Here is a 26,551-nt window from a genome sequence, read left to right as displayed (position 1 = left end):
TCTCAGAGAAGAGCAAGTCGACATTGTTGTGAAACGCATGTCTGGTGCCACAATTTTCATTGACGCGGAATGAGTTGAGGGTTTTGCATATAAGATCCTGTGCATTCTTGCCGTGGTGCTCCTCATGCATGGCCCATGGCGACGACTGGCTGAGAATGTTCAGAGGGTTTCTCAATGAGCGGAGGGGTGCATAATGCTTTTTTACTCATTGAGAGCCCGAGCGTCACAGATGATGCATGAGGCAAGCAGAACCTCGTGCATGGCGGAATGAAGAGACGAGGGGCTGATTGTTTGATTGTTACTGACGAGTCTTGTCTCACTGCTTGGAGGGGGCTGTCGTTGACTGGGGCAACCTGTTTTGTGTGTCCAGACACTGCTTGCACCGAGTGGCGGGGTGCCGTGTTGGTGTGTGCGGCACCGTCATGCGGGGCAGCAGCGTGACGTTTACGGACTGCGTGCCTGTGAGCTGATGAATGTGGCGGGAGGCGTGTCTGAGGAGAATCTGTGAAAGGAGGAGCGACATGCGTTTGGCGGTGCTACTGTGCGATGTGCGAGGGAAGAGGAAACAAATTGCTTTCTGACATGCCGGTGAGTGTGCCACGGCCGCCGATGAGTTCTCAGGGAGAGGGACAGGAGTGAGTGAGACGGAGACTGTGCGCACCCGCTGCGACGTGTGGTGCCACAGGATGCGATTGCCATTGTGAAGGGTGCGACGGTCGTTATGCGTGCAGCAGAGCGTCATCTGCATCATTGTGCCTGCAGAGCTTGCAGGTGCTGCGAGGAGGTGCAGACGACCTCTCATCATTGGGCGCTGAGGCCGTTTTTCCTCTCTGCTCAGCGGGAGAAGCAACTCTTCTTGCACGTGACGTGCTGGTCTGCATCGATACTCCCAACGGGTGTCACGCAGCCGTGTCGTTGCAGTGCAACTCTCGTGCTCCTCACTGCACACGCGGCTCCCTGTCGCTTGGCTTATTTGCAGCGCCACGGCCTGCGGTCCCCATTGGGAGGCTGCTCACTTGTTTTTCTTAATTTTTGTGTGCTGTTGAGAGGTGCTGTGGAGTAATGGCTGCGGGGATGGTGATTTTGTGTTTCGCTTTGAGTGGTGATGTTGTGTACTGCTGTTGTGTTGTCTTTCTGCCGCTGTTGCCTGTTGCTCCCCTCCAAGAAGGAAGCTACTACCAGGCGCGAATCGCTACTGTGAAATTCGAGGGCAGTGAAAGGACCAACAACAGCACACACACCGCCCACACACACATATTTATATGCTCTCACGTGTTGCTGCTGTCATGTCACCCCGCACACTCAACCGTCGCCGCGTGACCGGATCCAGCGGAAGGAGGAGGGAAGGAGGAGAGATTGAGCAGCGGAGGCCCAACATGTCCCGGCGTGTGTTTACTTCCGCGGTGCTGCTCCTCCTTGTCGTGATGATGTGCTGCGACAGTGGAGCTGCGACTGCTGTAGAGAGTAAGTCAGGGGATGGTCAGAAGCTGCAGTGGGTCGATCTATTTTTGCCGAATCAGACGCTGGTTGTACCGAAAGGTGGAACGTCTCAAGAGACGAAGAGGGATTCATTTGTTTCACCCTCTCTCGTCAGTGCTGGTGGAGTAATTGCTGCTTTTGCCGAAGGTCGCGTGTATGCCGAATATGTCGTTGAACGTAATAAAATAATTGAGCCAATTTCTTCTTATGTTGTTGCGGGGTACATTGACTCCTCGTGGGATTGGTCCACACTTGTTGGCAAGGTGAGTGAAAGTACATGGAAGGCAGACACCGTGCTTGGTACAACGGATGGAACGGATAATCGTGTGGAGGTTTTTTACCACCCCACAACCACCACGAAGGGCAATAAGGTGTTTCTTCTTGCGGGAAGCCTTGATTTGCACAATGAAAGTGATGGGAAGTGGAAATGGGACAACTTTGAGCTGAAACTGGTTGTGGGTGATGTCACGAATCCCACGGGTGGCAAGCTGAGTGAACGGATCAAATGGGGCCCAATCAAGTCTCCATTGAACGAGAGTACTATGGCTGCTCACGAAGGTAACTTGAAGGAGTTTCGTGCCGCTGGTGGCTCAGGCATTGTGATGCAGAATGGCACGCTTGTGTTTCCACTGATGGCGAAGAGCGGAAATGGTGACGTTTACTCCATGATCATTTACTCGACGGACAACGGCAGTAATTGGGTGCTCTCGAAGGGCGTTTCCCCTGCGAAATGCTATAACCCCCGCGTCACCGAATGGGAGGGTTTACTTCTCATGATTGTTGACTGCGAGGATGAACAGAAAGTGTACGAGTCGCGTGACATGGGGACAACGTGGACGGAAGCTGTCGGGACGCTTCCAGGCGTGTGGGTCAACTCACGATCATTCTTTTGGGACCTGAGCTTGCACGTGGATGCCCTCATCACCGCGACCATTGAGGGCAGGAAGGTCATGTTGTACACACAGAGAGGGAACTCCTCGGGGAAGAATAAGGCCAATGCGCTCTACCTTTGGGTGACGGACAGCAACCGCTCGTTTTCTGTTGGACCGGTTGGCATGGACAATGCTGGGAAGGGGGAGCTTGTCAGCGCCCTGCTGTACTCGGATGGCAATCTGCATCTTTTACAACGGAGGGGCAACGGTAAAGGCAGTGCCATTTCACTTTCCCGCATGACGGAGGAGCTGAAAAAAATTAATTCCGTCCTCAGTACTTGGGCGCAAAAGGACATTTTCTTCTCCAGCTTTTCTATACCCACGGCGGGTCTGGTGGCAGTTTTGTCCGATACGGCCAGTGGTGACACGTGGAACGACGAGTACCTTTGCCTGAATGCAACGGTGACGAAAGGAAGGAAGGTCAAGGATGGATTGAAATTGACGGAGTCTAACTCCGGGGTAATGTGGCCTGTGAACATTCCGGATGATAATGTGCGTCATATATCCTTGAGCCACGACTTCACAGTTGTGGCGTCGGTGACCATCGAAAATGTTCCGAGTGAGGACGCTCCTCTACTGGGTGCGATTTTTGGGGACAATAATTCCTCGCATACCATGGGAATCTTGTATACCGCGGATAAAGAGTGGATGACGATGTTCAAATACAAGAAGAAAACAAAAAGTGGCACTTGGGAGCCGGGGAAAGAATACCAAGTGGCACTCATGCTGCAAGGCAACAAGAGCTTTGTGTACATTGATGGTGAGTCGCTGGGAGAAGAGGAAACGCTGTTAACAGGTGAGAGACCACTTGAGCTCGCAGGCTTTTGCTTTGGCGCGTGCGGTATGCAAAACTCTCCTGTGACGGTGAAGAACGTCTGTCTGTACAACCGCCCACTGAATCCCACTGAGATGACTGCAATCAAGGACAGGAAACCCGTTCCAAAGAGAGCTCCGGAACCACAAGCGGGAGGTGTTCCTCAAACCATCGCATCTGCTGGGTCTGGCCCAGAGAAAAATTCAGCAGCTCCAGCGGTGCCCATGACATTGGACCTCCATGCAGTTGAAGAGGTGAGTGAGAGTGGAGCGGCAAAGAGGAATACCTCTCGGACTGAGGGTGTACAATTCTTTGAGCCAGAGGTGAGCTTGAATTCTGCTGGGAGCGGACTGCTGCCGCTGCTGCTTCTGCTGGGACTGTGGGGGTTTGCGGCTGCGTGAGGAGTTTGCGGCCTCAGTGTGGAGCACTTGTGCCCTTCCCTGCACCGACACTCACACACACCGCTAGGAATATGTTTTACTACACGGAGAATAATTTGTTTTTGTTTTCTTTTAATTTTTTCCATTTTTTCTTTCTGCTTTAGGGCAACCATCATAAGCGTTCTTTTTTTTTTTTTTTTTTTTTTTTTTTTTTTGGCTTTTAATTGTTTTTCTTTTCTATTCGGAGTATAATTTCTCATGTTTTTTTATGTTTGTTTTTAATTATTTATGTTTGCTTTTTTAAAAAATTGTTTTATGTCTGTTTTTTTTTTTTTTTTTTTTGCTCCACTCTTCTCTTCTTTTCTTTGTTTTTGGGGCAATCAATATGGACGTTCTTTTTTTTCTACTCTTCCCTCTTTTCAATTGTTTCTTCTGCACTCTTCCTGTGAGGAGTGCCGTGTGTTTCCCGCCCAACTGCTCCACTCGCACACCCACCGACACGCTCATGACGACGGCCCTGTGCGCCTCGCCTGCTGCACGCATGAGGAGGGGCCGCGACGAACGGCGCGCTGAGGGAGCCGTGACGTGTGGGCGTGCGACGAGGGCCGGTGGGGCGGAGCACACATTTCTTTCCCTCTTGTTTTGTTTTTTTTACGGCCAGGGCGGGCAGACACCCGCAGCACCACACACACAGCCACACCCTGCCGCCGTGTTTTTAGGATTTTTCTTTGCGTTCTTTTTACTTTGCGCGTGCATTTCATGCGCCGGCAGTCCCGTCAGCATTTCTCTCCCCTCTGATGAGTTTTTTTTTTTTTGCTGCGCTCACTCTCCCGATGGAGTGACGCGACTGCCGTCATGTCTGCGTGCTTCTCTCAGTCCCCCACACACGAGTGACTGTGCTCTGCAGGCCGCACTCGCACGCCGATGAAAGGGCTGAGGGGAGCAGCAACACGCAGATGGCCCCATGAAATATAAACGATGTGCGGACACATGGAGGGTCAGACGGTTGAAAGACATTTAAATATCTTTTAATTTTTTTGGGGGGCAAAATATATGCAGACAGTTTCTGGAGCAACATGGTGGTTGGGTGCACCTTTTTGTGTTTTTTCTTTTTCTTTTTTTCTTTTTTATTATTTGGGTGTAGCTGTAATAGAGGACGACTTTTTCAATTATTTTTTTTTTGTGTGTGTGTGCGGGGGGTTAAAATATGATGAAAGGGAATTGTTTTTTAAAATTATTTTCAATAAATTTTGTATGAATTGCCGCTGCTTTGTCTGCAGTGCAATATCATGAGCTTGAGCAGTTTTTTTTTTTTCTTTATTTCTGCCATGCACCTCTGCTGTACTGTTTTTGTGCGTCCCTTCACATGCTCTGCTCCTGTTTTTACTTCTTTTCTTTGTGTGTCTGCAGGCACACACAACCACATGCACACACAAAATGCACATTGCAGTCGATTTGGATGCTTCTTTTGTAGCGTGTGCTGGCGGTTGCGGGTGGCTGCTGCTTCCTCCGTAGGCATGAAGGGAAGGAGGAGAGAGGGAGCGCGCACCGCGAGCCACTCTTTCTGCGGGTGTGATGCGCGCGGTGGTCTGCGACTGCTGTGGAGGGCCGCATCCTTTCGGTGTGCGCTTCTCCGCCGTTGTGCCGTGCGTTTGCGCATGTCATTTGTTATGCGCGTGCGTGCTGGGCATGTTTTTCCGGAGCGTTAGGCGGCCACCATCTGTCTATGGCGGTTTGTGTGAGTGAGCACGTGCGGATGAGGGTCAGGGCGTATGGAATGAACGAATGGCTTGAGGAAAGGGGAATTCAATTTGGAGGGTATTTGGACCGGATTATTTTGGCTGCGGTGGAGACATGCACGACGGATTTGTTTCCGCATAATTGGGGGAGGATGCGACAGGATTGTCCGAAGTGGCCCGTCAATGCAATTCGGGTTTTATAGCACTGAGGCACAGTGGTCTTCCTGCAATGGCTGGTGACGGCCTCTAGTGGACCGGTGTATTTATGCTGCTGCTGCTCGAGGAGGCGTAGAAGTGCGATTTGAGGTGAGCGGCGGAAGGGCCGCACATCCCGCAGTGAAGGTCGTCGTTGGCCCACCGGGTGCCTCCGAAGGTTTTGTTGGATGCAACGTCCTTATGCCCGTCTCCGGATGGCGGCATCCCTGATGCAGCCAACGAACGGGGCTGGGAGCGACGGTAAGACGCAAGCACGTGTGGATGTTCGGAGCGGCCGGCGCACCGCACGCTGAGAGCATGGCACGGCGAGGACCGGACCTAGAAAAGGGACACCGCGTGGGACGTCAATCTTCGCTGCAGCGGGTGCCTCCGAATTCGGATTTGCTCGCACCTTCTGCGGTCTCTCTTCCTCCCCTCACTTCTGTGCCGAGGACTGTGCCGCGGGATCCAGCAGCGCGATGTTTGGCCGCAGGAACATGGCCCGAACAAATGATTTGTGGGAGGGGGATGTGCACTGCGACGAGAAGGAAGAAAATGTTGCGAGACGACCACCACCACCACAAGACCGGAGCGAAGTTGTGTTTTGTCCACTTGCGCGAGGGCAGCCTGCCAACTGGTCGGTTGGGAGGATTATTTTTCTTGCGTCTTTGCGCCTTTCTTTTTTATTCCTCTGCGTTTTCATGCGGATCTGCGAAGGGAGATTTGCAAAAAATTCCTGCGAGGCGTCCGTGCCGTCGTCGGAAAAGCGGATTCCCCCTTGTAAAACGCTACTTTTTAAATTTGTTTTGGGCGGGGAGTTCCTGTCGATTCAACGCGACTTTGTTTTGCGGATTTGATGCGTGTGTTTCCGAGCGGTTCGATCTGTGCTCCCAGCCCACTCGGATGTGGTGTGCGCGTCGACGTGAAGGTGCCTGCCAGCCGTTTTATTGCCTCCCCCGCTGTGGCTGCCGCCGTTGCCTTCTTCTTTTCCTGAGGTCCTGCGGCTTTGTGACAAGATGTTTTGGAGAAGGCGTTTCCGCTCTTATCGTCCATGGCATTTTGATTCTGGTGTCGCGGTCAGGAGACATTGAACGAGAGGGTTTGCTGCCCTCTTGTTTTTGTCCTTTCTGCCTGACGGCGAGTTCTACACAAACGTGCTCCTCGGCACCTCAGTTGGTGCTGGTGGGTTTGCTCACAGTTGTCACTGGCAATCGCATGCGCCAACTCTTCTCTGCTCCTTTTCAGTGTCGCATTTTTTTATTTATTGACGGACGCCATTCTGTCCGGCGTGCCACTTTGATTGGATTGTGTGGGACTGCTCGCCAACGCCATCGGAGAAAGCAGGCCGACTTTTTCACGTATTTAATTCCATCTTGCATGCAGGTATTTTTTCCACACGTTCTGTTGGGCACTCAAACATCGAGGGATTTGGAACTATGCGTACGTGGAATTCTTCCTGCCATGTGAACTGCGGGCAACACCGAGGGGCTGTCACTTTGACTCCGCAGAGTTGTTGTGTCTCTTTGCAGGGTTGGCAGGAAATTCCATGCAGCCCGCTACTGCTGGTGTGTCCCCAAATGTTGTCACTCCATGCGAAGAATGTGCTTCAGCGAGTGAGGGGGATGATTGGGTTTGTGTGCACTCTGGTTCTGTTTGCTACTTTGTGCGGGCACGCAAGAGTTGAGGGGTGGGAGAATGGAGCGGGGCGATGCATGGCTGCGTCTCGCCCATTGTTCACTGCACGATGGTGTGGTGCACATTGTGGTGCTGACTCTACGATGCGACTGCGGTCTCCTGTGCGGCAATGGTGGTGGGTGGAGGAGATTGTTGACCCGCGGCGGGACGGTGGGATCGTGCCTCCTTTTCTTTTTTCCTTCCCTTTTGTAAAGGTGTGCACTTATTTTTGGTGTCAGCGATGAGGCAAACAGACCGACAACGTGAATAAAACAAAATAAAAAAGGGCGATAATGTGGCGGTGTTGGGGTTGGTTGCACGCCTCGTGTTGCTTCGGGGGCGGTGGGCCTTGACTGTTTCACCGACAGGCGTTGCAGTGCGGCTGCATGGCGTACCGACCTCCCCGCCGTGCGAGTGTCACGCCCAACGCCATTGGGACTGCGAGAAGAAACAGCCGCGACTGTCCTTTGGAGTCAGCGGCACCTGCTGGCCGCAGTTGGGCGGTGCGAGTGGGATGCCTCACCGCACGGGTGTTGTGATGGCACCTCGCCGTGGCTCTTGTGATGGTTCCGACGCTGCAGCTCGACATGTGGTGGGGAGTGAAGTGTGGCCGCAGTGGACCATGAGCAGCACCAACATGAGGCTGAACGGTTTCCTTTGTAATTATGTTGGCGGCAGGGCGGCCGTTGATGAAAGACTACAATGTGACGATGGAGATGTTTGTTCAGGAACCGGATGATTACGTACAAGACCAGCGGCTTCTTGAAGAAATTCTTAACTTAACTGCGTACCAAGCGCTGGAGGCCATTACTAAGCCTCTTCACGAAGGTGTGTGCTCTCTCGGGCAACGTAGGGACTATGAAAGAAAAGGATACGATCACTCCTCTTGCAAGAGGAATACCAAACGGAGTACTCACGCAGGTACTGATAGAAGCGAGGCGGGAGGCAGAGGAAAGGCTAAGACGAACGCAATAAATAAAATATACCATTTTCACTAATATCGAAGACGTACTGTTTTAAGGAAGAGTTCGCGTCAATGAAATGAAGCTGAGCGACTTTCTTACGAGGGAACTGGACGGCAGGGGCATTGTGGACACCAATCGGGATGTCTTGCCGGAAGAGTTTTTCAAGGACCCCACGAAGTATATCCGTGATAAAGGAGCATTGGACGAAATACAGGCATTGCTGGCTCAGCCGGCCACCTCAACGTGGTGCCAGGGTCTAGTACTCTTTGCTAGAGAGGAAGCCAAGCGCCTGCTACCCATCCGCTGTGCGCGGAGAGGCAGTAGGCGCCGCACAAACGGGTCGGAAGGGCACCAGATGGAGCCATTTACATGGCTGCCCGCTGGGTTTCTATCCGCTGCTGAATTCCATCGGCGCTTATCAGCGCTATACATACCTTTTGCGTGCCGTATGTGACGCGCAACGACAAAAGCTACTGCTAAGCGGAGACATTGAGCAGAACCCAGGCCCCATAGCAGCACTCCAGATGAACGTTTCTTGCCTCACGCCGTCAAAACTCGCAACATTAATGGCGCAAGGAGCAGAAATAATAGCCATCCAGGAGACTTGGAAGTCTTCGGAGCAGATCGCCAGCATGCATACTGGGGATTATGTGCTCTATGCACAGTCGCGCATCGGCAAGGGAGGCGGTGTGGCGGTGCTGGTGCGGAAAACTCTCCGCTCCAAGCGTATACCCCTCACCATCCCCCAGCATGACACCAGCCTTGAAGTGGTGGTGGTCCAGGTTGCTCTGGACCAGAACCGTGATCTTATTGTCGCGAGTGCCTATATGAGACCACCACCGCAAGTAACGCAATCCTTCAGGCGGTTAGTAAACTGCCTTCCAGCCTCGTCGCCGCTCCTGCTGTGTGGGGATTTCAACATGCATCACCCACAGTGGGAGCCATTCTTGGAGTCTTCTCCAAGCGAGGTTGCTGCAGAGTTTTTAGAACTGTGCACGGATGCGGGACTCACCTTGGTTAACACCCCTGGTGAGATCACGTATGCTCGTGGCACAAGAGAACGATCCTGTATCGATCTGACATGGTCAAAGCATTTGACTGTGTCAGATTGGTCAGCTTCTGTGTCGCCGCTCAGTGATCATTATATGCTCACATTCACGTTGCATCAGGCATTTAAGGATACCATACCTTCGGCACCCCCTTCGGCACATAAGACATTCTACAGTTGGGGGAAGTGCAAATGGGATTTATTTTTCAAGGACTTCGACGCACAACTTCCGGCATATGAATATATAAAGCAGTCCACCGGCATTAAAGCTTTCACGAGAGCGCTTATTACTTCTTATCGACGACATTGCCCCCGCGGCATGCACAAGGATGGTCCCAGGCTTTGGGACGACACTCTCATGGAGGCAGAGCGGATTGCTACCGACAGCAAGGCCCGCCGTCTGCAGTTACCGACGCCCGACCGTGAGGCAGAAATGCAACGGACAAGGAGTCAATTCTTCCTCCTACTCCGAGAGCGCTTGCGCAACACGTATCTACGTCGCATCAGCAAGTTAAATCCAGGCAAACCACTTCCATGGAAATACATTTCCGGACGAAAAAGGGCATCACTTCCATCTCCCACATCAATTTTACTGGGAGATGGTCAACACACTTACAAAACAGCAAGGAGAGCAGCGAACGCTCTCAATCGCATCCTTTTTTTTCATTTCACCCCTCTCACAAGGCAGTAAGGTTTCCAAAGGCATCAACAGACAGAACACACCTTTGAAAATTATTTCTTTTTCTCTTTTTAGGAAGCAGAACAACTACGAGTCTGCCGCTTCTTTTATTTCAATATCTTCTACTTCTAGTTCCGAGCCACAGGACTACAAAGAATTTGCCACTACATTTGGTTTAGTTGCTCATCTTCACTCCCCTCTTGATGCACCTTTTAATCGTACGGAACTGCTTGCTGCGCTACGTAATACGCCGTATGGCAAGGCCCCCGGACCGGTTGAAGTCTACAGTGAGGCACTGCGACATATTTCGTCAAAGGGTCTTCGATTCCTTTTTCGCTGCATTAACCACAGCTGAACGACCGGTACGATCCCAGCTGAGTGGAGACGCGCTACCATCGTCCCACTCTTAAAACCCGGTAATTCGCCGGAACTGCTTGAGTCATATCGACCCATCAGCCTTACTTTCACTGTGAGTAAGGTTGCTGAGAAAATGGTACTGAAGAGATTGCTTTGGGTGTGGACGCCTCACCCCCACCAGTATGCATATCGTAGTATGCGTACCACGACGATGCAGCTGGCACAACTGATACACGAAGTGGAGCATAATAGAAATCATTATTTCCAACTGAACCTTCCCAAGAAGAGCGGTATTGGTAATCAATTCCGCTACAGACCCCATCGGACTCTGCTGGTGTTGGTTGATTCCAGCAAGGCCTTTGACTCCATAGATCATTGAGTCCTCAGTCGCTTGCTAGCTAATATTGCGGGGGTGAATTGTAGAAGGTGGCTTAGAAACTTTCTATGTGGTCGCTACGCGAGGACACGAGTTGGTAACAGACACAGTGATCGGCGTCCCATGCTGCGAGGAGTTCCTCAGGGGTCCGTACTGGGACCATATTTGTTCTTCCTTTACGTACACCCACTTCTCAATCTGCTGAACAGCTTTGCGGGTGTCACAGCAGACATGTATGCGGACGACCTCTCTATTATCGTTAAGGGGCTGTCCCGGGAAGACGCCATTCCCACTGCCAACATGGTTCTTAAAAAACCGCATGCGTGGAGTCAGGAAAATGGCCTGGCCATTAACCCGTCAAGGTGTGAAGCCGCTTGGTTCACACTCTCCACGCACACGGAGTCAGATTATGATCGTGAAGGAAAGTGGCCCCTGGTAGTGGCTGGATGTCAAATCCCAGTCATGACCATGGGGGCATCGCGAACCACGAAGCTTCTTGGCATGGATCTCGATCCACGACTGACGCTAAATGTGGCGGCCACCAAGCAATGCGCTGCCACATCGCAACGGATATCGCATCTACGCTGCATTGCGCATAAAGAGGCGGGACCATCCCCACATGACCTACGCACGTTCGTCATTGGATATGGTGCTTCCAAATTACGATATGGCAGTGAGCTCATATGGGCAGTAGCGACGGATTCAGCGAAGAATGAGATGCAAAAGACGTACTCAACCCTGGCACGCATTGTCAGCGGAGTTCCGAGCACTGTCGACCCGGAATCCGCACTTCTAGAGGCTAATATGCCGCTGCTCCATGTCCTTTGCCTGCGCGCACGGCTATCCATATTTGAGAACACACGCGCATGTCAGATGGACTGGATGCGGAGACCCCCGCCTGAGCCACCGCCTCGCGCAGGTTTCCGCATCTCGCCATTATCTCGGGACGAGCTATACGCCTTTGTAGACGCATACACAAAGGACTATGGCATCACTCAGAGCTCACCACGCGAAGAGCGGTTCTTTCGCAGCTCCATTCCTCCCTGGTTTGCGGCCTCCGCACACCGGGTCACCATTGGCGTGGAACTTCCGATAGACCACTCAATAACTGACGAGGAAGAGCTGACAAGGGAAAAGCGCAGAGTCAGCGAAGAGGCTCTAGCGCTGCACAGCCATCGTTCGTGGATACTCGCGACGGATGGCGGTGTAGACGTTCCCAAGTCAGCCGGGGTTGGAATCCTGCTTTCATCCCTCAATTCATCGGAGATAATAGAAAAGGCCAGTATAAACTGCGGTGCACGCCCATGCAGTTACAGGACGGAATCCCGTGCGCTGCTTCTAGCCCTAGAGAAGCTGATTATCCCTCGTATCCAACACAGGCATAAAACCCTGCTTGTGGTTACAGACAGTTAGTCTCTTCTTGCGGCTTTAAACAAGGGCCCGCTCAGTCAGACAGAGTGGACGGAGGGTCGGATCTGGCAGCGTCTCTTAACACTGACGTGTGCTGGCTGGTCTGTGCACCTGCAGTTTTGTTACGGACATTGTGGAATACATGCTAACGAGCTTGCAGATCAGTATGCGACGCAGACTATGGAGACTGGACAATACACGGAGCAAGCAATTGCACCTTTATGGCATACGGATCTGCTGACATGTTTTACTACCCAGCTCACCAATAAGTGGCGTACTACCATTCGTCAAGACACTCATCGCTACTTGCTTTGCGGCACAAGGCCATCAGATCTTAGCGGCAAGGACCTGATCACTCAGGAAGTTCTTCACCGTCAAGAGCTGGTTCACCTCGCAAGGGCAAGGTGCGGGGAATCTGAGCTCTGGGGCCGACTATACTGGGCTGTGAGAGATTGCACGAACCAATGCCGTTTCTGCAACATCTCACCAGAACAGTCTGCATATATGCGCTCCAACAACGATCCAACTGCACCGGGGACGGACACTGTTCCCCCGTCGGCAAGGGATGAAGACGTCTCTCCAGTAAGGAGACGGACCGTCACACGCCGTCGGAAGGAGAAATGTCCGTACTGCGATTCTATATTGACGGGATTCTAGAATCTCGTCAGTCACTGTCGGTCATTTCATCCGGAACACCCTCCACCGCTTCCCGAGCTCAAATGCGATTTCTGTGATATGGTTTTCCCCACACGGAGAAGCACTGCACAGCACAGAAGTCGCTGCGCACACAACCCAGACGCCACACGACATCTAAACAGAAGTGCCAGGAGGCGATCTCTGCTGCCGCAGGATCAGCCTGCTTCCACAAGCACGCCAATTGGCCCGCAGGAGGCCTCGCACCATCTGCTTCTAGAATGTCCAGGCACCTTGGCTGTGCGCCAACGGCTGGGCATTGAACAGGACCTTTGCCTCGGAAAGTTCTCTCAATGGCAGTTGCTTCACAGCAGGTAATTTTGTTGCTGCTCGACCATCTCTTCGGCACTCAGATGGCATTGTATAGCTAGACGCGCTGGTAAGAGTAAAAAAAAAAATAAATAAATAAATGGAAAGGCTTAGAGAGCAAGTGCAAATGTTTAAAAGTTGCTTGCAAGATTTCGAACAAGGTGAGCGTCAGAAACGGGACCTCTTTGAAACAGCAAAGCCCTAATGATTGCGAAAAGAACTAACGGACAGTAGAGCTTTTAGACGAGACTCAATAATAATAATAATAATAATAATAATAATTCACGTTTTTATTTAGCAAATGGAGAGTTTCGCGCTGGGAAGGAATGTGCCATGATCGACCACCGCTGTTTAAGGGAGGAAATAAACCAAAAAAAGAAATGAGAGGAACTTCGCCGCGCAGCAGAAGAACTGAAGAAATAACGGAGGAACTTTCAAGAATAATGCAATCGGGTGACAAGTACGTGGGCGGAAAGGGACTGGGCCCTCTCTGCCCAGCTCAAGGGTCTTCAGCAGGCGACATAATTCGACAGCGCTTTGGCGACGAGGCGGGATAGACGAAGAAGGATATGGAACGGAGACGAGAATACCACGGGGCATACAGACAGGAATTGCAACGCGCCCTTAATGTTGAAAGAGATCAACGCATTGGAACGGGAGCGAAAGGTGGGACTTTTACTAGACGAGTTATCCCGATAAAAAAGAGCGCTTACTGGGACTTTGTCGCAAGAGTGGAATGAAAAGGGATGCGTTTAAAAAAGAACATTTGGCTGGGCCGCTGGCCGGTTTCTGAAATTACCTAAATAAACCAAAAAGATAAGGAAAAGCGGGGTATCGAAGAGGCAGTTAATTGCCTAAATGTTGTTTTCTGATTAAATATATATATTTGACCGCTCACGTGGTCTTTTGTACTCAGTTAGTATCTGAAATATTATTACTTACGAAGTGGCGGACTTTGGGGTCCTCCAGCCACAAGACACCGCCGCTCCCCTTCGCAAGTTCCAGCCCTTCGCCAAGTCCTGAAGTGTAAACACACGACCGCGCGATATGCCGTCTGCGGGGTGTTCTGCTGGCCGTGCGTAAGCAAAGGGTGCCTGTATTCCGCAAGAGTCCAAAAACTCATATATCCGTTGCAGCTCCCACGTCATGCCGTGTTATTTTGAGCTGCCTTTATTCGCCGCTCCTTGAAACAGAGTATTTTTCACCCAAACGTCCATGGTGGATGGCAAGATGGCGGAAAAGACCGATAAGGCTAAGCGTACCGCGCGCACCTCGGCCTGCGTGATAAGGAAAAGTTTTCCTCTCCCATTTTCCTCCGGCAATTTTGACGTCGCCGGAGCTGGAATGAAAACGGCTCACCATCCATGGAGCGACGCATCCGTGATGATGGCGGCCGACGCCTTTTCCGTGGGCTTGATGATTCACCCACAATTATTCTCGATCATGTGTCGTAATCTCTCGCCCAAACCAGCCGCTGCCGGCGGAAGGTTCGCCGGGGATGTCTCCAGCACGATCCCCGGTTAAGTGCGGACAATTTTCGTCGCACTGCCTTTCTGAAAAAGTAGTGGTCGCATAAACGCGTGCCCAAAATGGCCGCCAAATATAAAAAGCGTGACGCCACAACCTCCATTTCCGCGATGGTCAAAGAATTGAGCGCCGACATGGCGCATACAGACCGGACAAATTCTCACTCAGGGATACCGCCTGGCGAGTATGATCAAACTGCACCCCCAGGAAGGTGTACTGCGTAGCGCCCGATTCGCGGTCCTCCCCTATCGTGGCGTCACAACCGTCCGCATTACGAAGCACTTGGGCTTCCCACAATGTCGCATCGCTCTTCGACACCGCAATGTGTATATTACCGATCCAAACGTCGACACGCACCAATGGAGGTGCAGCCCAGAGGCGGTGAGCCACCGTCGTCACCCCCGCAATTGCCGAAGTAATAATCTGGAGAATTTCTGGGCTGGCCTTGTATCCCATTGGGAGCCGTGTCAGCTCCACCAGCGTGCCGTCCTCCACGCGGCATCTCTTTCGATGCCGAGTCTCCCGCGGTAAAAAGACTTTAAAAAAAGGATGCCTTTAAGTTCAGGCAGGAAGCGGCCTCAGCCATCACAGGTGGCAGAGAATGGGAAATGTGTAAAAGAGGAACATTCGCCTCATAAGAATCGTCTCTGTTCTTGTCGCGTGGCCACGCGATCCATCGTCGTCGTAAACCGGTGGGTTTCTCCTCCACAACCGAAAAAGGCATTATCCATCCGCCTGTTATTATGGACAAAGCGTCCTCGATAATTCCTGCTTCCTTCAGCAATCGCGCGTCAGCGGTCGGAATCCTCCGTGAGCCTTCGCACGCTTTACCGGAGGAAGACGGAGGGAAAGGGGACCGCCCGACGAGTCCCCAAAATTGCATGAGCCTCTCCAAGGTAGCCGGGTTCAACCGGCTCATGATCCACTCTAGATTCAATACGGGCACGTTGACTCGCTGTAACGGGATAGCGTGTTCATATTGTGGAGTGGTCGGACGCGTCCTTTTCGCGCTTCTCGTTATTGTAGCAGCATGATGATTAAAATCATGGAAAAATGCTCCTTCGCTCTCAACCAGGGTTCCTGCCCTTCCGCAGTTTCTCCCTTCACATCAATGCGGCCAGCGGCAACACCTGGGTCAGCATTGTGGTGTACTTCCACAGATATCGAACAGTATTCTGGGGAAGGTCGAACGGGTCGACGTGCTTCGTCAACTTCGAGATCACGTGTGGGTCAAACTGTATGTATCCACGATTTGAGCAGCGTGCCGCAACGCACCGCGTTTTTTGGAATGCGCCGTGGCATTCCAAGGAGCCAGAGCTCGCTCGATTTGGGCAGCCGTCAGATTCGTGAGCTTTTCGTTTTCTTGAAGTGTCCTGCATAGCTTTATAGTGTCGAGCGCGACCCGCCCTCGTATCCTCAAGAACCGCGAGGCGAGGTGGGGATCCGCCCTCGCCGTCTTCGGCGCCACGGACCAATCCAAAATTAGGGTCCCGTCCGCCTCCATTATAAAATTTTTGGGGGTTAAGGCCGCAATCTCGGACCAACGACTCGCCGTTATCCACACAAGTCGAAAAACAACACTTTGCTTCCAATCGGTCCGGCTGCGGATACATTGATCCATCCCTTCCGTTGTCAGGGGGTGCGCCTGCTTCGTCTCCGATCGCGCCGCAATTTCTTGCAACCCCAGAATCATCATGTCCAGCGGGGTTCAATTCATTTCCAACATAGACCGCAACATCCTGGCGTACTGCCGTCGGGTCGATGGCGCCACGTCTAATATTGCCATCAACAAGGCCGCGCAGCTCTCCTCGTTCATCGTGCGTTCGTGCGTGCAGCAAAATTTTGTAAATTGCCCAGCTAGAGACATTCTCTGCTCCCACGTCGGCGGCGCCCACATTTCTCAAGCGACCTCGTTCGCCCTCCTGCGGCTGGTCCGAAGCGGGGATGTCGGTGTTTCGTCGTACCACAGTCGAGCGCCGTTTACGGATAAGCTCCATTGCCCTTCTCGACGATTGCGTCGGGCAATTTGAAATATCGTGTGGAGTGTCGGCGGTGCGGTGCGACGTCTGTGCGAAATGTTGGGAGGCGGTGGATCGGATGGGGCTGCCGTCGTCCGTCCTCATAGGCAGCGGGCGGCCCCTTTGCCGTTTTTTAACTGCCGTCCGTGCTGTGAGTAATTCTCTCTTGGGCGCGTTTCGGACGTTGCTTTTAGATGTGACGTGCCCATCAACATGACATAACTGACATCGAAGCGATATTTGCGCACCTCGCCGTTACACGGGAGGCCGGATTGCCCTCGCAAAGGCGTCGGCCTCATGAACGGCAGTGCAAGGACGGGCGCGAACGTTGAAGACCGGGATGCCGGGGTCGGGTGGCATCGTGAGCTGCAACCAGAATTCCTGCAGTAGGATCCTGCCAAAGTACATAAACTGATCGGTGGAATCCCGCTCCGCTTCCAGCGCACACGTCCACGCAACCAAACTGTCGAAGGAAAGTTGAGCCTGGTCGTCCGCCCGTTGCCAATAATTGTATGCGCCCCGGAGGTTGAAAACGACTCCGGGAACGCCCTCATCCCATATACGCCGGGCCCAAGTAGTGACGCCGAATGCGCGAAACATTCGTCCCTCTTCTTCCGTACCGGAACGATCGTCCAAAGAGAAGCGCTGGGGGGCAAAGGCATCGAGGGATAGAAATGTGGTCACCCGAAATTGCCCTGAGACGTCTGAGGGATAACCTGCCGTCTCTCTCGCGCCGGAGTTCGTTTGGCCGTGCGTGACGACGCGCCCCCGACCATCAAGCGACGCTTTCGAAGTAGTTGTTTGGTATCGCCATCTTCGGCCGTATTTTCACGCGTGACAAGTCCATCGGTCGGACCTCTCCGAGTGGTAGAAACTTCTTCCCGGCCTGCCGTCTCCGCCCCCCACGCGGCTCGCCGCGCCTCTTTAGCACTAACGCGTGCCTCTCGCTCCTGTGGTTGGGCGCGGGTCGCCTCCAACTGCTATTCGCGTCCAGAAAGCGCGCGCTCTCGTTCTGCAAGAAGGCCGCCGGAGACCGCAATGTGAGATTCGCATGCCGATAGTTTGTTATGCTTCTCCTCAACCTGCGAGTTAAGCTGAGCATTTCGATTCTGCACGTCCGCGATGGCGTGGGCATAGTCAGTGCTCGATCGCTCCCTTTCAGAAATGAGGAGCCCTTTTTGGTGCCCCAACTCCCGGGCCGCACCCACACGATGGGCAGGAGCGCTTGTGTCTCGAAATTAGGAATCTGAGGCGCCCGGAGATTCGCAACATGTCCTGTAAGGCTCGAATCCTCCCGGGGTTTGGCGATGTTTTCCGAAAACAAGCGTAAGCCTGTCATCGGGGTGGCAACAGTTAACGTCGCATCCGACGGCCCGCTTTAATAAGGGTAAGCTGCACCTGCATATCACCATAGGAGCGCCATTTTTGCGTCACTCCGTCGCCGTGTCGGTCCACCGAGTTACCGAGTAAGGGGAAGCACTGTCATTTCTCTCAAACAACTTGCGGGAATCAGGCGCGGCTGTAAAAAAAAAAAAAAAAAAAAAAAAAAAAAATATGACACGGGTCTGCCAGGAACGCGTAGCGTAGCATGAGAAAATTGACGATGTTTGGGTAAAGCTGCAAGGCTTCCAGGAGCTGGGTGCGCTTCTCCAAGATAAATGCATTTTCCAACAACCGAATAAAGAGAATTGGAAGACGTCATAATCCATCTGCAATGCCGCCGTGGGAGAATTATAGAGATGTTACAGGAAGCGTTGGGATAGAGTAATTGGCTAGGTGAGGGCAGTGCGATGATACGCGTGGTACCAGATATTCGACACACGGAGATGCAGCTGCTGCATCTGCAGCTAGGGTTTTTCTTGTCTTGCAGGAGGAAGCCTGCGGCATTTTCTAAACGAATGGCCTTCGGAGGAGTGCAATCGATTCTCCAGTGAAGGCAGTGCATGGATTGAGAAAAATGGAAAATTTGCGAATTGGTTTTTTAGTTGGCATGGCGCGATGCGTCAACAAATCTTCCCATTGCTTTGCAAGACATCAATGAATGTAATAGTTACGGTGCCCACATGTGGTAGATGAATTATTGCCGCACCCTTTTTGAACGGAGTTTATTGGTCCGTTAAAACATTTTTTTCTTGCCCTTCTTGCAGGGATAAACAGGCATCTGTTCTATTTCTCAAGCAATTTGGAGCAAATAAACGGTACACTTATGTGTCTCTGTGTTTCTGTCCCCTCTATGAAGGAATTTATTCTTTTATAGCTCACCTGTACTCTTTTGTTGTTGTTACTTTGTTTGTATTGTGATATAATGCAGTATGCAGAAGGATAAAGGGGGAAGAAGGTAGTAAAACGATGTTGCGCTCCGCATTGTCCGTGACACTTTGTCAAAGTAAATATGTGAAGCGCCGACAGCCACGGCGTGCAACACACCACGCGATGAGTAGTACCAAGTTGGGGAAGGAACGCTTTGACCTGGCCGAGGCTCTTTATCGCGACCGTCAGCGTGTGGAAAATAACCGAACGCTGCCGTGGCGTGCACGTATAAAGCAACTTCAGTCGTTTCCGTGGAAAATTTTTTTGCATTTATGTTGTTTTGTTCATGGCTGGTGCCTTATGTGAAGGGCATGCACCCACGTGAACTTCCTGCTCTTGGAGAGGGAATACGCATTCCGGAGGAGCTTCAGCAGCGAGCCACACCAATGCCGGCGTTTATGCACAGGGCAAATGATGATAAACTGCACAAGTAAGACGAATCACTTTTTTCCATTTTAGTGGACGAATCATGCTGCACGCTATCACGTGTAATATTTGTCTTTTTTGGAGAGACACAACAGACGATGCATTGCCTCTTGGTTATCGTTTTTTTGCTATTTACTCTTATTGTGTGTCCTTGTGTGTGTTTCTGATTGGTGACATGAGAGTGATGGAAGCGTCACTATTGGACGTTTTCTATTAAACTCCGTCAATATAAACCGAAATTGGCGCCTTCATTACATTAATTTGCAACGCCATGGATGTCTTGGCAAGACGGACGCCTTTATCTTAGCGGTATGAATCTTGTCACCAGCGTTTTCACGGACACCATTCAACATATACTCTTGGGGAATGAGAAGCTTTGACGCAGGCGTTACTTTTTTCCCCTTTACTTTTTTTTCCGTTTTTCTGTCATGGGTGGTGAAAGTGTCGTATTTTGACGGGATTTAATGACACAAACAAGGAAGAACGGTTGCTGCCAATGATGGGTGTGTGCTCCACGCAAAATGAGGTATTTGACTCTCTGATTTGCCTCGGACACCTTCTCTCGCTGTGTGAGGGGTGCCGGAAGTCACATGTCCTAAAAAGTCGGAATAATTTAACTAAACATTAATTTTTTTTTTTCGGGAGCCGTGTGACCACGTGCTTCTTTACGCAGTGCTGTTTTCCTCTTGATATTGTGTGCCTCACTTCAAACCGTTTCCCTTTACTGTGTTTTTCTGTATGTCTTCAGTCGTGTTGGAAGGGGTTGCAAGAACTGGTCTATTGCTGCTTTCATCGTATCATACACAAAAGATTTTCCTGACAAAGCGGTGGACATTTGCCGTTGTGGGCCAAATGACATTAATTCTGCCCTTTGTGAATTGCGCGACGTGCTGGCGATTGGGGACCCACGCGTGTGATTTGACTTTCGAATAAATTTGACACACAAAGACACCTCTAGCGCGTTCTGGAACTTCTGAATGACTGGATGGTTCTGGACAGCACTGCGATATTTTCGCAATGCGGGGAAACAACTACCAACAAAAGAGCCTGAAAACTTCTTTTTGCTTTTGCTCACGTCTGCTCACGTCTACTCCATTGGTTAAATACGCCATGACCTGAAGCAGGAGAATATCTTTCTTTGCCAGAAGAAGATGTCTACAAGTATAGATATGCCATACGTTTTGGACGTATACGGCACTTGTATGATATCGACAACGAAATTACATTACTGGAATGCCCGAGGAACACTGATTTACATTGGAATCGAGAAAGTCAATGTGGGTTACTACGGCGCCCAGAGCGAACTCCATGACGTCAAGTGCGATGCATGGTCGTTGGGAGCGATGCCACACATTCTTCTAGGCGGTCGGGTACCCTTTGGTGGGGCTCCTCTAAAAGGAAAGCAGTCCAGCGCATTGTGTCTAACACTTTGGGCCTCTTTGGAGGCAGTTGGAGAAACATATATTGCTGAGTGCCGTGGCAAATGTCAAGGCATGCGGAACACTTGATCCGCAAAACCAGCTTTTGCGAAGGATCCACGTAACCATGCATGGGTAGAAGGTGTGCCATCAAACGCCCTTGTAGCGGAAGGGCAGGAGGCGCTTCATTATTTGAATAGTCAAGCAACGTCACGTGCCGCGTTACGTTTGCTCCGTGCAAGGAGTTCTCTTTTGAGGCATTGTGGTTCTAACCCATCGTCTGGGGAAGTGCCCTGCGTCACCCGGACAGGATTGTAGCTGTCATTGGGGCACAGTTGCAGACGTATCGCGCGACGGTGCAATAACACGGGCTTTGGAAGAGCTTTTTGCCGTCCAGCAGAGTGGCGCTTGCGACGTTGCTGTGCATTTCTTACTGGATTGTCCTCCTGCCGCATCCAGGATGTGCGTGAGCTTATTTTTTGTTGGCAGGCGCAGCATGGATGTCGGTTTCTTTTTTGGGTGATTGAGAGCCTCCCGGAGCCGGAGGCGGCGCAAGGTCTGAAAGAGCCGCCAAACAGTAATAAGTACGTTTAGCAGCGGCTTGCGAAGGCGTTTGGAGTGATTGATGCGGCGCATACGTTTACTGTTGCACTTGCAGCCAAACTCAGCAATGAGCACAGACCCAATGTTATGCCTACTCTGTCAGATAGGCCGACCAAAAATTATTTCCGGCAACCCTCGCTATGCCCACCGAGGCTTCCGGCAGGGCTGATGAGCCGTTTGGGGGTTACCAGAAGCCCTTCTAATGTTACTCTACAGCCAACAAAAGTTTTACCCACACCTAAACGGCAAAAAAGGGCATACACCAAGACACACGGCCGAGGTCCGCTACAGCCCATACTTTATGAATCTTTATCTCATGAGTATTTTGTATTGCTTTCTTACATCATGGACAAAATGTCGGCGGGCTATGGAAAGCGACGTTCTTGACAAACGACCCCTATTTTGCACGGCTGGACATTGCTGTGCGTTGAGTAGCGGTGCTCCCACATACGCATCTCACGATGCCGTTGGCGTGGTGTTCGAAGCAGAAATTGGCTGTGCCACATATATATATATATATATATATATGCTACGCGTGTTTTATTATTATTGTTTTTAATGTGCTCAAACACCTTTCGTCGTCACTTTTGTTGCACAAAGACACACAGTTTGCTGCTGTGGATTGCTTTGTGGTTTGTATGTATTTTTTATATTTTGTGCTTTTTGGAGTTGTATTTTTGCGCGGTGGAGCATACATGCAGGGGATGCGTGTGTGTGAAGGGCAGGGAGTTTGCCGCATTTACCACGTAGCAGTGTGAGTATACTTGCAGAGAAGACTCTTACGGCCATGCATTGTTCTTGTCAGTCCTTATTTGCAGTCCTATTTTCTTGTTTAAATTTGTAACAGCCTTTACAGTGTTCAGTTATAATTAGGGTGTGAAAAGAGAAATGCCTCGCAGCGGGTTTCCTGCCGCCAAAGGGCGTACTTTTCTTACTTTTTTCTGTGGTGCTGGGTCTGCGGCATTTAAAAGGTCCTGTCTCCGATCTCTTTTGCTCATGAGGTGGTGTGTTGACGACGCATGTGTCGAACCATGGCACAGCGGGGCTCTCTGCAGCTGGTGGTGTCTTCACAATCTTTTTTTAATGTTGTTTTAAGTGGCACCATTTGTTTGCGCTCCGATGCGGGGGGCTATGGGGATTCCGGAACATCTGCTTTTGGTGGCAGTGTATACATGCCATTTGAACTCGTGAGACGGTTTTTGGAGACCCGCTGCCGTGGTGGCGTGGGCGTTTTGTCGTCCAGTTGTGTTTGTGTTTTCCTACGTATCCACCGGCGGAATTGCAGCACGGGGTGTGGGCGTGTCAACCCCGCAGGTCTCAACGGGGAGCACACACACGGACACACACACAGTTTATCTTTGTAGACACTGCCTGAGGACGTGATTGCCACGGGGCGGTGCTGGTGGCGCCACACCCACCCACGCCACGTCTGTTATAACTGTTTTTGTGGAGGCTGACAATGGGCACCGCATACTGTTACTGCCACTCCCATAATCGATGTGTCTTTTATTCCATGCTGCTCTTGTTAATTTAGTAGGAAAACTTTTCACCACTTCTCAGCTCCCAATATCCACAATGCGCTCTTACGCATCTCTCGCCGCGCTGCTCAGAGCATTGAGCAAGCACTACTGCCAGGTGCTGCTCTGGACTGCTGTTGTGTTGTTGATTCTGCTTAATTTTGTTTCATTGACGATAGGCACAGATGTGTGGCAGGTTCCCTCCATCCCTGTGTACTGCAGCGCGTCTGCACCCTCTCCAACGCGGGAGCCAAGGGTTGCTCTTATTGTTGTTCATACGGGCTACTCTCCCGGCTGGTGCAGGATGCAGGTGAGCTCCATTCTTTCCCGCGTGTCTGTAACAACGATTGGCATGGGGGCGAATTACACACACACATCCCGCCCGTCGTTGCTGCTGGACTGCATAACTGACGAGGAACTGCGCGATGAGGACGTGGTGGTGGTGTTCGATGGTGGCGACACGATGTTCACCGGACCCCTTGGGATAAAGCAGGCCGTGGAGGACTTTGTGGCAACAACAGCGCCCACCGCAGACGCCTTCAACGCCACGGCGGTGCATCGAGGTGAGGCAACAGCCCCCTTGTTGTTTGAGAGTGACCCGGTCTGTTATGCGCCACAGATGGAACTCATGGTCCCATGGGGGCCTCAAGAAAACTTTGCGAAATGCGGTTGGTACTACGAACGTGTATGGGAGGCCGCCAAGTCCTCTGCGGATCAGCGCATGGTGCGTTTTCTGGCGTCGGGGTACCGATTTCTCGCTGGTGGAGGAATGGTGGGGCGTGTGTGGGCATTTCGAGAGGCGTACAAAGCATATGCGAGCCTTTTGGCGACGAGTGATAAATGGTGGTGTGACCAGAGCATCTGGTCGCTGTTGCATGTGTGGAGCGTGACCCGGGACACGAATGTGACTGCCGATTTCCGCATACGATATGGTCTTCTGAGTCTTGACTACAACAACTCCTTCTTTCTCACACCGCGTTCCGGGGCCTTTGGGTCCCCGGCGTTGTACCACTTTCCTGGGTCCCCTTACTTTTGGGACAAAATGCCTACACTGCTGAACCGCACAACGTGGGTGGACTGGCTGCGTTATTCCCCTGACGTCATGAATGAGACCAGGGATTTTGTGCAGAATGCCACTGTGAAAATATACGACGCTGATCGGAAGGCAAAAACGATTTCTTTTCCTGAAGTCTGCTCGTTGAACGACGTTCTCAATCCTGAATGGTTGGCCCTTCCGCTTAGTAAATGATTTTTTGCGGTGGCCATGCTTGCTGTGGTCCGCACAATAACACTGTGTACGCGATGTACCTTGATGTATTGAACAGCTTATGGAAGGATTGCGTCCGATGGTGCAAAACTTTCTATTATCCCCTATTTAAATGGAAACCTGTAATTCTTTTTTGTTTGCACTTTTTGGTTTCTCTCCGGTGGATTGCGGATGCGTCGTGGTTGAGCCGCGTTGGAGGGTCAGACAATTCTCATTTTTCACCCCACCCACTCCCTCGGGCCCGCCTTGCTGCGGGGTCGTGGGCCATTGGGGGAAGGGCTCGAAAGGGACGCTCATTCGCAAGCCGCCCGGAAACCAGTTCATATGTATGCATCGGGTTTGTCTCAGACCACCAGACCGTTGTTCCGTTGTTTTTTTTTTCTTTTGCAAGTCGTTTCCGTAATTGTTTAAAATTTTTTTAATTTTGCTGATTGAACGGTAACACGTGAGGGAAAACAGCTTTTATTTGGTTTAAGAAATCGTTACTAAATGTGTGATAAGATGAAGCTAAACAATTGGTGGGCGCCTTTTTTGGCACTTATTTTCCTCATGCATTACATGGCTTGTGTTTTTGATAATACACCGCCTGAAGGGTGGCGAGGGCAGTTTGTTTTTTACTTTTTTCAGTCTTTTACCACTGCACAACGCACTGTTATTTGTGTGGAGAGGCGACACACATCGAAGGCGCGGAATAGTGTTAATTTGCGAATTCACAATGGATCGATGTAACGTGGAGTGTAATTTTTGAGGGAATTAATTTTTTGCTTTTTTTTTTTTTTTTTTGCTTGATGGGTTTTTAGTCCGAAGTGTTATTTAGTTTATTTAGGATGTAATTTCGTTTTGCTTTTGTGTGTATGAATAGAGGAGAGGTGTATATATACCGCCAAATAAACGTTTGACCATTTTTTTTTTTTTTGTTTGCTGGGGGGTTCTTGGGCTGCTGTATAATTAAAATTCTCAGTATTATTATTTTTTTGATTCTGGCACGTCTTTTGCGGGTTTTGTGTTGCTTTAATTTTGTGCCTTTTTTTTTCTTTGCGTATATGCAGGCACAGACACACACACAGAAACGCACGGTGTACACATTTTGCTGCAGGCGGACGCTTTTTTTTTTTCACGGTGCCTGAGTTTTCTTGTGGTTTCTGCTTTTTTCCGTGGACAGGAGAGTGAGAGAGGCAGTGAGAGTGCGCCGTGGCTCTCATCCCCTGTGCGATTGCTGTGACGGTGGGTGAATGTTTTTGATTGCACTTTTGTGCGTTGCTGTGGGTGACCCCTGCGGGGGTGCGTGGCCCCAAAACAATGTTGTCCGGGGGCTCACCTGTCGGCACGATGGCCGCAGCGTTTGGCTGTCACTTTGTGCACTCGGGGAATATGCTACGACGCTTTTACGTGTGTGTTGCTTCGGGGACAATGTGCTGGCGGCTGTGCGATTGCCGAATGGAGAAAGAGTAGTGGAGGGAAGTGCGTGAGTGCAGCGGTCAGCAGTCGCGCTGTGTGTCTCGCCGCGGAGGGCATTGCCCACCCAGCCCAGCACCGCTCCTGTCGGGCATCCTCTATCACACTGCAGCATCGTAACCGACGCCACCAGCACGCAGCGAGGCAGCGGATGCCGCCACCGCCACGAGTGCGACCGGAAGGGAACACACCTGCTGTTGTGTTCCGAGGGGGTCACACCGTGTGGTACAGTGGCGTGCCCACAACCCCCTCGCGGAGTCCGCACACGAAACTGGGCACTGGACGCAGAGTGTTTGCGTCGTGGAGGACACCGCGGTGGAGTCCCTTCTCCTTCCAGGTGGAAGGACGCCTGATTTTCCTTTTGTTTTTATTCAGGCGGGTTGCTGCGCGGTGACACCACAACGAGGCAGTTGTTTTCACCGTGGAGGGGTGATATCTGTGGGGCTACGCATTGGGAATATGAATGGCGAATGCAATATTGAAGGCAGCCTCATGGCTTTTTTGTGCTGTGCGAATTGCATAAATTTTCGATAAAAAATATATACATATATAAATATATTTTCCCTCTGCGGGAGCTTACCATGATGCATCGTTGTTGTGGCGTGTATGATTTGTGCTCCCTGCATGTGGCCGCTGCTGCACCGAATTCTCCTCCCACTTTTGTGGGTTTGTACGTGTCACGGTTTATGCCCGCACTTCCTTTTGTTAAGTGTGCGGTGACGGCGGTGACACACGGGTGCGGGACCGTAGCGAGCGGTATGCGTGGACGAACCCTCCGTGCACACCACTTTGTTGTTGTTTGCCCTCTCCAACACTGTGCTGGGTGGATGGCACACACTTGCCGTCGTTGCGGTGGTTCTCGTGCATGTGGTGTGCATTTCACACCGTGTAGGTGATTCTTTTGTTGTGGCTGTCAGTTATTTTTGTGCATATTTTCTTCTAATTTTCCTTTTGATTGCT

At 51.3% G+C, this 26,551-nt stretch overlaps 3 protein-coding genes and 3 pseudogenes across 3 annotated transcripts, besides 21 other annotated features; 5 read left to right on the top strand and 1 right to left on the bottom strand.

Annotated features, from left to right (window-relative positions):
• Positions 1-12,482: part of a sequence feature (areas not merged during assembly with more than two copies in the genome that could not be assigned to a particular haplotype) that runs on past the window's edge.
• Positions 317-805, bottom strand: Tc00.1047053507611.180 (uncharacterized protein; the record flags this gene model as incomplete). Its single annotated transcript, XM_816070.1, has 1 exon — positions 317-805. The coding sequence occupies one exon, from the start codon at positions 803-805 to the stop codon at positions 317-319; it is 489 nt and encodes a 162-aa protein (XP_821163.1).
• Positions 1,263-3,626, top strand: Tc00.1047053507611.170 (trans-sialidase, putative; the record flags this gene model as incomplete). Its single annotated transcript, XM_816069.1, has 1 exon — positions 1,263-3,626. One exon carries the CDS (start codon positions 1,263-1,265, stop codon positions 3,624-3,626), a length of 2,364 nt encoding a protein of 787 aa, XP_821162.1.
• Positions 3,787-3,820: a microsatellite.
• Positions 3,928-3,947: a microsatellite.
• Positions 4,700-4,734: a microsatellite.
• Positions 4,830-4,857: a sequence feature (AT_rich).
• Positions 7,507-8,394, top strand: Tc00.1047053507611.154 (annotated as a pseudogene).
• Positions 8,397-13,147: a mobile genetic element.
• Positions 12,483-13,243: a sequence feature (areas merged during assembly that could not be assigned to a particular haplotype. This can correspond to areas where the two haplotypes were merged or to regions with more than two copies in the genome that were merged during assembly.).
• Positions 13,128-13,152: a sequence feature (AT_rich).
• Positions 13,244-14,339: a sequence feature (heterozygous, Esmeraldo-like haplotype).
• Positions 13,303-13,332: a microsatellite.
• Positions 13,795-18,144: a mobile genetic element.
• Positions 13,821-14,036: a mobile genetic element.
• Positions 14,340-17,410: a sequence feature (areas not merged during assembly with more than two copies in the genome that could not be assigned to a particular haplotype).
• Positions 17,411-18,201: a sequence feature (heterozygous, non-Esmeraldo-like haplotype).
• Positions 18,119-18,148: a microsatellite.
• Positions 18,202-18,659: a sequence feature (haploid, Esmeraldo-like haplotype).
• Positions 18,660-25,883: a sequence feature (areas not merged during assembly with more than two copies in the genome that could not be assigned to a particular haplotype).
• Tc00.1047053507611.142 lies at positions 18,945-19,340 on the top strand (annotated as a pseudogene).
• Positions 20,012-21,448, top strand: Tc00.1047053507611.131 (annotated as a pseudogene).
• Positions 21,857-21,880: a microsatellite.
• Tc00.1047053507611.120 (expression site-associated protein) lies at positions 22,850-24,118 on the top strand (the record flags this gene model as incomplete). The annotated part of the gene is made up of 1 exon (XM_816068.1): positions 22,850-24,118. One exon carries the CDS (start codon positions 22,850-22,852, stop codon positions 24,116-24,118), a length of 1,269 nt encoding a protein of 422 aa, XP_821161.1.
• Positions 24,894-24,919: a microsatellite.
• Positions 25,884-26,551: part of a sequence feature (heterozygous, Esmeraldo-like haplotype) that runs on past the window's edge.
• Positions 26,122-26,153: a sequence feature (AT_rich).

This window comes from Trypanosoma cruzi (genome assembly GCF_000209065.1).
Source record: "Trypanosoma cruzi strain CL Brener chromosome Unknown tcruzi_1047053507611, whole genome shotgun sequence".
In the NCBI taxonomy this organism is placed as follows: Eukaryota; Euglenozoa; class Kinetoplastea; order Trypanosomatida; family Trypanosomatidae; genus Trypanosoma; species Trypanosoma cruzi.
The sequence above is the reverse complement of the archived record's forward strand: the minus strand, read 5'-3'. Positions and strand labels throughout refer to the sequence as shown.